This window comes from Cibotium barometz, chromosome 3 (genome assembly GCF_041138505.1).
Source record: "Cibotium barometz isolate CiBa-2024 chromosome 3, ASM4113850v1, whole genome shotgun sequence".
Taxonomy (NCBI): domain Eukaryota; kingdom Viridiplantae; phylum Streptophyta; class Polypodiopsida; order Cyatheales; family Cibotiaceae; genus Cibotium; species Cibotium barometz.
Window position 1 is genome coordinate 43,343,612 of NC_141048.1, and position 13,528 is coordinate 43,357,139.

Sequence of the window (13,528 nt, forward strand, 5' to 3'; positions counted from 1 at the left end):
CTGAAAGCACGTCTCTATAAAATGCAGTGGCAATGGCTCTGATCTCCTCGGGCTCAGTAGCTACCGAACCATCCGGTCTACAAAGCTGACGGACTCCTGCCCGAGCATGGCGGGGTCCAGTGATCTCAAAAAACTCACCAGTCACTCTATCACCAAGCTGCGTCCACTGAGAGGCCTGACGATGATAGTAAAACTCATGTCTCTGCTCCTCTGCCTCTCTAACCTCCTGGCGTGCCTGGCTCAGCTGGGCCGCCAACCACTCACATGCAGGCTGCTGCTCCTGGAGGCGCTGTAACGAGGCAAGGCTGCGTCTCAGCCGATGCTCCCTCTCGCGAATCTCTCCCAGCCGTGTCAAAGCTGCAACGTGCAGAAAAGAGCTAAGCTCGATGAGTCCCTGGGCACACTGGCCTGCTGCATCCTGGTCAGAGCACTGACTATCATGCCAGATCCTCTCAATGTCCTCAGCGAGACTGGGATCTGTAAGTACCCTCTCTGGGATCCTCAACTGCAAGCTAGGCTCCCGTGTCCTCTCCTCCCATGTCAGGATAACTGGCGCATGATCTGAAAATGAGGTGCCAGCGAGAATGCCGACGGAGCCCCCTCGCTCCCCTAACCAGTCGCCCACATAAAAGCGATCAATCCGTGATAGATTAGTCCCTCCCTGTCGGTGATCCGACCGAGAGAAACTAAGACTGTCCTGAGAACGGGAGAAGGCCCCATGCTGTCATGCATCAGTGGTCCTCAGTGTCATGCAAAACCGGTCCCAAGCTGCAAGCTCCGTGCCGTGCACTGTAACATGACTTCCTCCTACCCTATCGGCCGGGTCCTCAAGCATGTTGAAGTCTCCCCCGACACACCAATGTGCGGCCTCTGGCAATGCATCCGTAACCTGGGTCCAGAACTCTGCTCTGGCACTAGCATGATTAGGCGCATAGACATTGAGCACGCCCAATAGCTCATCATGCATCCTCAGAATGACATACTGTGCTCTACCAGGCACAATGATCCCTCGATCCACAATGGCCTGCCGCCATACATCTGCAATGACCATGCAAACTCCTCCCTGTCCACCCAAAGGACCAAACCCTGCAGACCAAAAGATATCCCATCTACCAGGCATCACCGAACCATATCTCCGGATCCTGCTCTCACCCAAGTGGTGCTCCTGCATCATCAAAATATCAATGCTGCCACCAACCAGGCATCTCTGAAGCTCCTGCCTCAAGCAACCTCGATAGCGTATAAAATGTGCTCCGCCCAGGCCCTGTACATTCCATGAGATGATCCTCATGGATGACCTGCTGAGGTAGATGCTGTCTCAGCCGTGCGGCGGGCCTTCGCAAGCGGCTTGGATGGAGAGTAGTCCCCATCCGAGCGGCTGCGAATCTGCCCACCCGGTGTACTGCAAGAATCACGGATCAGGCGCCAGTGGCTGTGGCCCATGGCGACTGCCTCCCGCTCTGACAGAGTAACCTCGTGTATACATACATATCCAGGGTCGCGTGCTAAGTCTGCCACTATACGCACGACCAAATGACGAATCCCTGAGGCATCCACACTCCCGGGATCCAGGAAAAAATGAGCCAACTCCTAGAGCCGGCCTATCACATCTGTCACCTCCAGGTCGCTCACATGATGAGAAAACTCAACTGCCTGAGTCTTCAAAGTGCTAAGAGCGAGCTCTAGAGTCCACTCCCGGTCGCAAGGGCCACAGAGAGGAAACGAGAAGGCCACTGCTGAATCAAGTGCCTCCTCCCCGCGGGCCGGAGGTATCACTACATGAACTCGGATGGGTGCTGGCTCATGGGGGCCCTCTGCTCCAAAAAGCCGAGTGAGGCGTAACCGAAAGCCTCCGATCGCTGTCTAACACCGAGGCGACTCAACCGACTGCGGATAGATGATATCCGTGAAGCCCGAATCGGCATGGTAGGTCTCCTCTGTGGTGCTCGAGCGAGGTCGGTGCTCAGTGCCCTCCGGACTGCGGGCGAGCGCCAGGGGACTGCCAGGGTCTCCCGGGAAGGCGAGGCGGGTTGGGGGGGCGGAGGGCGGGGCGAGGAGGGCGAAGAGGGAGCCGCTGCCGAGACCGGAGCGGGGGCGGGAGGAGGCGAAGGTGGAAGCGAGGCAGTGGGAGGGGATGGGGGTGGGGGGGGTGAAGGAGGGGGTGCTGGCATCTCCTGGTCCTCAGTCGCTGCAGGGGTCTCCTCCTGGAGGGGAGCAAAGCTGTTCCTCACTGGAACCCAGTGAGGCTGAGACTGTGGCTGCTGCTGCAGCGGTCTTTGTGCGTGCTGCTATGACTGTCTCCCTCGGCGGCGCCCCTGTCCAGGCTGCCACTCCGAGGTCTCTGTGGCCTGAGCAGGTGCCCCAGAGGCAGCCTGCCGTGCCGCATCTGTGGGCGGGCCATCAGGGGCCTGCTGCTGTGGTGAGGGTCGAGGTCTCCTGCGAGGGCAGGCCTTGGCCAGATGGCCGACCTGCCTGCATATGAAGCACTGGTTCGGGAGCCCCGAGAACTCCACTCTCTGTTCAATCCATCCCCCCCCTATCCTAGGTAGCTGAATGACCTTAGGAAGGGAGGAGATGTCAGACACCAAAACTCTGACGGAGGGTAGCCCAGCTGCTCTTGCCACCACTGAAGCTGCTGTGGGGCCAGTCTCGAGTACCGAGCCCAACAATGCTCCTAGCCGAGAGAGAAGCGGAAGATACTCCCAGCGGAGTCCAGGGAAGCAAACTGTAACATGAAAAAGGCGCTCTCCCTGCTCAGCCGCTGCTGGATCAAAGCCATGCTGCCAAGGTCTGAAGAAAGCCCGAGCACCCCTGATGTCAAGGGGACTCATGGCAAGGACCTTGGCCACACTCTCGGTCTCGAACTCGATCTGATAATGTCCCTGGCCCAGTAGCTGTACGTCCAGGATCTTGCCCACATCTGCAAGAAGGTGGGCCTGGAGAAGATCCCGGATCTCCCCTCTGCTGGGGCGAGTGCCGACTATACGGCAGATGGTGGAATGGGCCTGAAGGCGTTCCACCTCTGCGGTGAGGCTCGCTTCCTCTTCCAGCGAAAGAGAAAGCCTGATGGGGGTGTCCTCGGGGGCGGGCGAGGGGGCTGCGGATGAGTCCCTCTGAGGCGAGGCGGGAGGAGTCTCCATCAGAGTCTGAAGCTCAGGCGTAGGCGAGGCGAAAGCGAAAATCCTGCAAGAAACGGGCTGCACACAGAGAGGCGGAAGACCGGAGAAAAAAGGAAAAGCAAAACCCTCTGGGGGACGGAAGACAGCACGAAAAGGGAGGGGGGAGGTAAAAATGGCGAAGGAGAAGCCCGGGGGGGGGCGGCAGCTGCGCGAACGTGGGGCGGGGAGGAGAATGTGGCGGAGGGGGGGGTCGAGGCGCTGCAGAGGCAAGGTGGACGTGAAGCAGGGGGTGGGGCGAGAAGGCGAGGAGGCGAGGAGGCGAGAGGGCGAAGAGGTGCGCAGCAGCGAGGGAGGGGGGGCTCAGCAGCGGAGCAGGCGAAGGGGGCCAAGAAAGAAGACGGCGGGCAGAGCAACGAGGGAGGGGGGTGCAAGGACTACAGCAGGCGGGGGGGGGGGGGGGGGGGGGGGGGGGGGCAAGAGCAAGCACAATGGCGCTGGTGTGCAGTACGCGCAAGCAGGGACGGGGGCGCAGCTTCAGCGAGCTCGACAATCTTGAGCTGGCCATTACGAATTTCTCGTATTACCTTTTGGGTTAACCAATGCTCCAGCCACTTTCCAGCAAATGATGAACGATCTTTTTCGTGAACATTTGGGAAAATTTGTGGTTGTGTTCCTCGATGATATTTTGATATATAGTCGTACTCTTGAGAATCACGTAAGACACCTCACGATTGTCTTATCTATTTTAAGAAAAAATCGACTATATGCTAAATTAAGTAAATGTGAGTTTACTTGGGACACAAGATCACTAGAGATGGATTGAACATTGACTATGACCGAGTTCAGAAGGTTCTGGACTGGCCTATTCCACGAACAGTGAAACAACTTCGCTCTTTCCTCGGTTTTGTTGTTTTTCTTCGGAAATCTGTGCGGGAGTACTCTCAGCTCACACTACCGATGACCGACTTGTTGAAAGGTCGTGGACGTAAGTCAAATCAGCCTATCACTTAGAATAACGATCTAGATACAGACTTTTGAAAGATAAAGTCAAGGAAGCACCTATCTTAGCATTACCCGATCCTAGTCGGCCTTATGTTCTTGAAACTGATGCGATTGACTACCCATCGGGACTGCTCTATTTCAAGATGGTAGACCTGTTGCTTTTGAAAGTAAAAAGCTAGACAACACTCAATCTCATTGGCCAACCCTTGAGAAGGAGCTTTATGCTGTGATTCACGCTCTCAAGGTTTGGAGACATTATTTATATGGCTCCAAGTTGGAAACTTGTTTTTGAGAAGTTGGAAACAACTTTGAATTTGAGTTCCTCAGATCATCCTCAATCTGATGGCCAGACTAAAAGAGTGAATCAGATTTTGGAGGATATGCTTCGAGCATATGTATCCAAAAGACAGAGTTCGTAGGAGGATTATCTTCCTATGTTAGAATTTACATATAACAATACTAAGCATACGAGTACAGGTTTTAGTCCTTTCATGCTTATGAACCAAGATCACCTGTTACAGTGGGATTCTCAGAACTTCAGCATGATGCAGCACGTAATTCTTTGCAAGATACGCAAGAAATGTTACAAGTTGCGAAGGAATCTATTAGAAGTGCTCAAGACCGAGACAGATTTTATTCTAATAGACATCGTTCACCCAGAGAGTTCTCTAAAGGAACGATGGTGTATTTGCGAGTTCCAAAAGATTCCAAGACTTTACGGACAGGTCGATCTCCGAAATTATCCCCTAGATACTGTGGACCATTTCGTATTACACGACGGATTGGTTCAGTCGCATATGAATTGGATTTGCCTTCTAATGTGAAAGTTCATCCTGTATTTCATGTCAGTAGACTTGAGGAAGTACTCGGTGGAACTGACCAGTTGGTTACTCCTCAAGAAATCATAGATGTCGAGGATATATCATTTGTTCCACGCAAACCTGAAAAGATTCTTGGATTTCGTGAAAGACGATTGCGTAATACTCTTATCACGGAATACAAGATCAAGTGGAAGGATCGTGTTGAGGAGGACGCTACATGGGAGACATTGACTACTCTTCAGAGAGAAGGGGGTGCAGGAGCTCGAGGACCAGCACAGAGAGCTCTCACCGACTTCTTCCATACCAACACTCCGAGGGTCGATCCACCCATCACACGCGGACCACAGTCTAGTGCAGGAGCTCGAACGAGAGGTGTGACACTCGACAAAGCCACCGAGTTATGCAAAACTCGACGCCCCAGACCCCATGGCCCTCGCCCACGGCCACGCTCAGTTTTACCACCTTGAGCACCATGTCACAGCGGCCCATGAGGGATGTATTAGGGTGATATGAGAGCTCTCTGCTCGTGTACCTAGATCAGATTTTATAGTTCTAGATTTTTGTTATCTTTCTTTATACTATTTTGTACCCAAGATGATGTACCTCATGGATATGATGTAACCTTTTGGTCTCGTAGGTCATTTTGGCCTACATGAGGGGGATCCAAACTCATGGACGCTCGTAAGATCAAAAATGTTCCTCTGTCCCTGAGGAGTGTCTCTGTATAAGTGTGGCTCCACATTAGAAGAGTGGTGCCATCTGAAGACCTCATCTTAAGGAAGCCTTTTTGAAAGGATAACAGAAACATTATCTATACATGCCTTTTGTTTTGAGATTGCTCAAACGCCATTCATCCTTACTATACCTTTTGGCATGGTTCCAATTCTCTAGAGTGAAGCAGTCCTACTTTTTATCATTTACCACAGCTGACCATCTGAAACCATTAGTCTTTTCAAATGGTTAAAGGATTCAGAGTGGCCATTACTATGTCTATAATTCCAGCTGCATACCCTTCCCATTAGCTTTTTGATACTTTTTTTTAAATGAGAGCATGTGTGAATGCACATGTGCATGCAGGCAGAGGGATAATATAAGCAAGTAAGAAACATTATCATATACCTTGGTTGAATAAACATTGTATCTGTAATTGCAATGTATCACTCCAAAGACTTCCCACCTTTGACTGCCTCATTTTTCAGCCATAACAAGTCCAAAGTCATTCTCACTGCTTTCAGAGCTTTAGTGCACAGATTGCCCTTGTTTCTCCAAATTCTGAAAGCACCCAATCCACCCAATCCCATTTAAGTACAGAACCAGTACGTTCTAGAAGAAAAACTGAAAGCTTTAACAGCAAAATCACATCAACTCCATGTCATAAAAAAGGGCAAGTTTGTAATCTTGACTCAGCAGGTTACACAAAAAAAAAAAAAAAAAAGTCCTTGAAACTCTGGCTATCATAGAGTAACCAAGGCCTTGGTGGAAAACCCCACCATCTTTGAAAGATGCAACTCTAAGAAAAGATGCAGCGGGGTCTAGTAGGAAATGAAACTAATATCCTTATGCTACCGGAGCATCACCTCATTGGGCTGTGTTGATGGACGCAAAGATCCTCTTAGGGCAGTAACATTCACCAGGGTGGGGCTGTGCATCTTGCACTTTCCTCTCCATTGGTAGATCTAGAGTGCTGATAGGGGCAACGCCAAGTGCATAATCCTACACTCCAGGGGATAATATTGCTTTTTTCAATGTCAACACCAAAAACCTTTTTTAGGAGATAACATTTTAGTACAAATTTTCCAAGGTCTACCTTGAATGAACTCTTGTTTTTTTTAACAAAAAAAAAAAAATCAAAAATGGAGAGAGGGGGGAGAGGGCACTTGGTGTTGAGAAAACCCTTGGAAATTTTCTTCGTAATGAAAGGACATGATGTATGACATATATGTTGCAGGAATTTAGCACCTTTCACACAGATAGGGTTTTTCAAGCAGTCACCAAAAGTTACTATAAGTGGGATTAAAACTAAAGTTTGTAAAACATATCCTCGTAAAAACCATAGCCACACCCTCCACCGCAACAACTTTTTTTTCCCGAAAACAATATCAATTGATTATAAAGAGAATTTAATCTGAAAGATCAGATTATAAGTCCCCCTATAAAATTAATAACGGTAAGAAAACACACCATGTGGCGTAACTCGGTTTACGCTCACACACTTAAGGATCAAACACAGATTTAAACATACCTTATAGCAGTAGAAGTTTTAGAAACAGATCTCTTTGATTATGAAAGATGGCGCTCTCCTTCAGCAGTGTGTTTCTTAGACAGGAACTTGAATAGTGTACAGAAAAATATGTCAGCAGCTAGATACTGCTTCAAAAAAGAGGAGATTACTGAATGGCTTGTAGGAGCCTTGGTTGGTCAAGTCCATATTACTATCAACCTCTAGACTCAGGAGTCGGTACATTTAGCTCCAACCACTACTAATCCTCAAAAGATGCCTACTGCATTGGCAACTCTTCCGACACTGGAAATTGTCTAGCTCCAAAACCGGCCCCATAATGGCCAAGCAAGGCACCCAAGGTTGTGCCACTCTAGTCCTAATAGGCATGCCCCATGTGTGAAACACAAATCCAACAAAGTATCCTACCCAACTGATAGCTAACCTGACCAATACAAAGCCATCACTACCATTCTAGTCAAACATGACCCTGTGCATTGTCCAACCCAAGATGCCAAGTGTCCAACCACTCAAACATGGCTGCTCCTCATAAAGAGGGCCATACGAACTACAGTGGATCTAGGACCGCATTACAGAAAAATGATGACGATGAAGCATTGATTTCTAACACCCCCCTCAATGACCATCCAGAGGTGATAATTGCTTTTTAGGCTCGATGATGAGCCAATGAAGATGCCACTTAACCTGATCTTTGCCAAGTGCCTTGGTGAACATTTTCGCACAGTTGTCTTACATTGAAAAGTAGACCAACTTCACCTCTCCATCCATAATCAACTCACTACAAACTGATTCTCTATCTCAATGTGCTTCATGTGATTGTAAACACTAGGTTCTTTGCAATGGTCATGCAACTCTTGTTGTCACAAAGTAACAACCATTGGTTACTCCTACAATGCTCCCATATCCTCCAAAAACCATCTAAGCCATAATACCTCCCAAATCATGAAACAAGTAGTTTTGTACTTTCGTTGACGAGAGTACCACCATTGGTTGCATGATGCATCTTACTGATTTTAAGTCACAATACCCATCAAAAATCATGCCCCAAAACCAAGTGATACCATACTTCAAAGTACCTTTGATGTGCTTGAGCACTCCTAATCCAATCTTCCAATAATTGTCCCAAGACTTTTTTTTTTTTTTCCGAGAAAAGATCCTTTCATTAGTTATGTAAAAAACGCCCGTAGGGCTACAAAAGAGATCTCTCCTGCTCCTAACAGAGAGAAGAGCAGTGAATACATCATGGCAGCCCGGGAGACTCTCCCTAGGTGCTGCAAAATACAAGCATCAGTCTAAAGGACTGAGCGGCTAAATCATACAATGGGGGGGGGAAAGAGCCAAACAGGTGGCCTGTAGTGCCAACGGGGGGATCCCGTGTGTAGGGTGTAGAACGGGCCGCAACGCCAAGTGGTATGAAAAGCCTGGCGCCGTAAAATCGCCTCATCCGAGTCTCCCCGGATGCGGTCGTACTGTCCTCGCAGGGTGTGGATCAACTCCTGCCAAATCCCCCGAACAGTCTCTGCTGGTGGCTCTAATCTCCCCTCAAAGGCCGTGAAGCACCGGGCCCTCCAGGTGAACCAGATGGTGAGGCTGCTGAGGAGCTCCCATCGTAAATCCCTCTCCTGTGTCCAGCTGGCGGACGAGAAATCCGGTGCCGGAACCAGGCGAGGCTGGCCCCTAATAAATCTGATGGCCTGACTGCCCTGCTCCATCTCATAGCCCATAGCAGGCCCTGACGAAGTCGACCAAGCAGCGGCACCCCACGTAAACATACCCTCTGGAGAGAGGGGGGCTAGAATACGCAGCATCCGCAGCCAAATCTGCTGTGCCTGAGGGCAGTCCCAAAGGCAATGTCTCTGTGTCTCCATAGGGTGGCCGCATCGGACGCAGGCCGCCGGAAGACCGCTGTAAACAAGCCAAGTGCCAACTGCTGAGCCCCTGTGGGCGACCAGCCACTGAAAAGCCGAGATCCTGCGGGCCTGTCGACTAGCCCAGAGCCGAGCCCAGAAATCCTCCAGGAACTCCTGTGATAGTCCCTGCAATCGCCAATGCCCCGCTCCCGCTGGAGAAACCGTCCTCCTCGCCGTCAAAATATGCCGTCCCAGCCGAACAGTATACTGGAAAAATGTGATCTCTGTGGCCTCAAGGGATGCATAAGGATCATGCCACTCGTACTCTCCGGGGTCCCACTGTAGCCGGGCCAAGGGGCGCGCTGCATATGCCCATATACGCCAATCCGGGAGCACGTCAGCAGGGTCGGGGTCAATATGCCACTTCCGAGAACCGGCAGCCACTACCCGAATCCTCTGAAAGGTGCACTCTGCAACCAAAGGCGACTCCACCTCCACTCTCTGGAGTCGGCCCTCATCCTGAATCTCATAATAGAGGCATCTGCCATCCTCAGTGCTAGCTCTGACAGCAATCAGGATCTCCAACTGTGTGAAGGCACCCATCCACCGTGGGGCCACTGGCTCGAGAGGTGTGAACCACTCCTCTGTAAGTGCCTCCTGAATATCATCCCTCATAATCAACCCCCCTCTGAAGTGACTCAGCCTCTCCACCTGGGTCTCCTCTGGTAGACTGCAGAAAGCCTGCCAGTCTCCAAAACTACGAGCTGGGCCTGCCGCTAAAGGTCCCCAGGCTAGACGAGGCCGAGAACCCAGCATATGACCCTGCTCTGTACGAACCGCTGGGCTCCAAATGAGCGGCTGCCTGGCCCGCTCCTCAACACAAGACGGAGGCCGCTGAGAGAGCCCCGGTCTCAGCAGCTCCCAAGCTCTCAGGATACTCAAAGCAAATCTGTCCTCCCATCCTCTACTGAGGCCTGTCCTCCTCATCTCTATGAATATCCAGCGAATCTCTGGTGCCCAAGTACCCCCTGCAGGAGGCGCCCGGGCCTGCAGTCGCTGCAAGAGGAGCTCTTTCCAAGGCTCAGCGCCTGGAAGCAACCCCCGAACAATAAGCTTCCCCAATAAGGCTCTACTCTGATCGACTGGATCTATAATGCCCAAACCGCCCTGAGCCAGCGGAAGTGTAATAACTGCCCATGCAACCTTTGCCCGAGCTGGCTGACCGTCCCGCCCAGACCACAGAAAGTTCCTGATCAGCCTCTGTACCTGGCTGATGCAAGAGCTCGAGAAAATCCAGCAAGACGTAATGTACCACATAGTCGCTAACAGCACCTGATTTGCCACCACCACCCTCCCAGCCAAGGATAGTCGAGCTGTACTCCAATACAATAGCTTCTTCCGAATGCTCAGAAGAAGCGGGGCAATCTGCTGCTCAGGTGACAAATCGAGGCCAATCTGGCATCCCAAATACCGCACTGCTGTGCCGGGAGGAATCCATCTAAAACCGGGGTCCGGACTCCATGCCGGAGTGGGAGCACTACTGATCCAAAAGGCCACTGTCTTGCGCCAATTGATCAATGCTCCCGAAGCTGCACTAAAAACCTGGAGCGACTGCTCTGCACGAATAAGATTGGCCTCTTGGCCATGCAAAAATAAGCCCATGTCGTCTGCAAACTCAGCATCAAGCAAATCCTCCCCCCGGACTGGGAGCTGAAGTCCTCTCAAACCAACCTCCTCTGCCGTCAAATACATACTCATAGCCTCCGCAAAGAAGAGAAAAAGGAAAGGGGCGAGAGGACACCCCTGACGGACTGATCTGGTCAGCTCAAAACTCGGCCCCCGACCTCCTGCAATCAGCACCTGGCTGCGAGCTGTGGAATACAAAGCTGCCACCCCTCTGATCCATCCTGGCTCAAAGCCCAGGCGTAGCATAGTGCCCTCTAAGAATCCCCAATCAACTCTATCGTATGCCTTCTCAAAATCGAGAAGCATCACGACCAAGTCCTCGCCAAGAAACCTAGCTCGGGCCGTCGCCTCCCAGAAAGTAAAGATGTTGTCAAGGATACTGCGCTCCTTGACAAATCCTGTCTGAGTAGCATGAATCAACTCCCCCAGGAAGGGCTGGGGTGGATCCTCAAACTCAAGGCCTTTGCCAAGACCTTGTATACAGTATTGAGGATCGTAATAGGCCTCCAATGCCGAATGTCATCCGATACTCCCTCCCCCTTGGGGATAAGATAGATCAAGCCCTCTGAAAAGCTCTGCGGCATCACCCCAGTGTCCAAAACATGCTGAAAGCCCCTGCGGAGGCCTGGCCCCAAAAGGTCCCAATAGCGCATAAAAAAGGCCGGCGTCAGTCCGTCCTCCCCTGGGCAACTATGTCGCGGCAGGACCCTCAAGGCCTCGGCAAGCTCAATCTCTGATAGAGGCGCACCTAGAACTGTGCGCATATGGTCTGTGACCCTCCTCTGCACATGGGCCCACACAGTCTGTCTGCATACATCTCGATCCTCAGTGGCTGGCTCCGCTGAAAGCAAGTCACGATAAAAAGCAGTGGCAATGGCTCTGATCTCCCCGAGCTCAGTAGCTATCGATCCATCCGGTCTACCAAGCTGGCGAACCCCTGCTCGCGCATGACGGGGTCCAGTGATCTCAAAAAACTCCCCAGTCACTCTATCACCAAGCTGCGTCCACTGAGAGGCCTGACGACGATAGTAAAACTCATGTCTCTGCTCCTCTGCCTCTCTAACCTCCTGGCGTGCCTGGCTCAGCTGGGACGCCACCCACTCACATGCAGGCTGCTGCTCCTGAAGGCGCTGTAGCGAAGCAAGGCTGCGTCTCAGCCGTTGCTCCCGCTCGCGAATCTCTCCCAGTCGTGTCAAAGCTGCAGCGTGTAGAAAAGAGCTAAGATCAATGAGTCCCTGGGCACACTGGCCCGCTGCATCCTGGTCAGAGCACTGACTATCATGCCAGATCCTCTCAATGTCCTCAGCGAGACTGGGGTCTGCAAGTACCCTCTCTGGGATCCTCAACTGCAAGCTGGGCTCCCGTGTCCCCTCCTCCAAAGTCAGTATAACTGGTGCATGATCTCAAAATGAGGTGCCAGCAAGAATGCCGACGGAGCCCCCTCGCTCCCCCAACCAATCGCCCACATAAAAGCGATCAATCCGAGATAGATTAGTCCCTCCCTGCCGGCGATCCGACCGAGAGAAACTAAGACTGTCCTGAGACCGGGAGAAAGCCCCATGCTGCCATGCATCAGTGATCCTCAGTGTCATACAAAACCGGTCCCAAGCTGCAAGCTCCGTGCCGTGCACTGTAACATGACTGCCTCCCACCCTATCTGCCGGGTCCTCAAGCATGTTGAAGTCTCCCCCAACACACCAATGTGTGGCCTCTGGCAATGCATCTGTAACCTGAGTCCAGAACTCTGCTCTGGCACTAGCATGATTGGGCGCATAGATGTTGAGCACACCCAATAGCTCATCATGCATCCTCAGAATGACATACTGTGCTCTACCAGGCACAATGATCCCTCGATCCACAATGGCCTGCCGCCATGCATCTGCAATAACCATGCATACTCCTCCCTGTCCACCCAAAGGACCAAACCCTGCAGACCAGAAAGTGTCCCATCTACCAGGCATCACCGAACCATATCTCCGGATCCTGCTCTCACCCAAGTGGTGCTCCTGCATCATCAGAATGTCAATGCTGCCACCAACCAGGCATCTCTGTAGCTCCTGCCTCAAGCAGCCTCGATAGCGTATAAAGTGTGCTCCGCCAAGGCCCTGTACATTCCATGAGATGATCCTCATGGATGTCCTACTGAGGTGGATGCTGTCTCAGCCGTGCGGCGGGCCTTCGCAAGCGGCTTGGATGGAGAGTAGTCCCCATCCGAACGGCTGCGAGTCTGCCCACCCGGTGTACTGCAAGAATCCCGGATCAGGCGCCAGTGGCTGTGACCCATGGCGACTGCCTCCTGCTCTGACATAGTAACCTCGTGAATACTCACATATCCTGGGTCGCGTGCCAAATCTGCAACTATGCGCACGACCAAATGCCGAATCCCGGATGTATCCACACCCCCGGGATCCAAGACAAGATGAGCCAACTCCCAAAGTCGGCCTAGCACATCTGTAACCTCCAAATCGCTCATGTGATGAGAAAACTCAACTGCCTGAGTCTTCAACGTGCTGAGAGCGAGCTCTAGAGTCCACTCCCGGTCACAAGGTCCACATAGAGGGAACGAGAAGGCCACCGCTAAGTCTAGTGCCTCCTCCCCGCGGGCCGGAGGTATCACTACATGCACTCGGATGGGTGCTGGCTCATGGGGGCCCTCTGCTCCAAAAAGCCGTGTGAAGGTATAATCAAACGCCGCCGAGCGCTGTCGAATGCCGAGGCGACTCAGCCGACTGCGGATAGATGAAATCCGTGAGGCCCTAATCGGCATAGGTCTCCTCTGTGATGCTCGAGCGAGGTCAGTGCTCAACGCCC

General features: G+C 52.0%; 1 protein-coding gene across 12 annotated transcripts in view; it reads right to left on the minus strand.

The window, feature by feature from the left end:
• Nucleotides 1-13,528, minus strand: part of LOC147640096 (B3 domain-containing transcription repressor VAL2-like) — a 119,638-nt gene that overhangs the window by 24,708 nt on the left and 81,402 nt on the right. For all 12 annotated transcript variants that reach the window (XM_086777070.1, XM_086777081.1, XM_086777063.1 and 9 more), the window contains one exon: nt 6,062-6,214. In XM_086777070.1, the coding sequence (XP_086633196.1) occupies nt 6,100-6,214 (115 nt within the window). In that variant the 3' untranslated portion in view covers nt 6,062-6,099. The remainder of the gene's footprint in view (nt 1-6,061; nt 6,215-13,528) is intronic.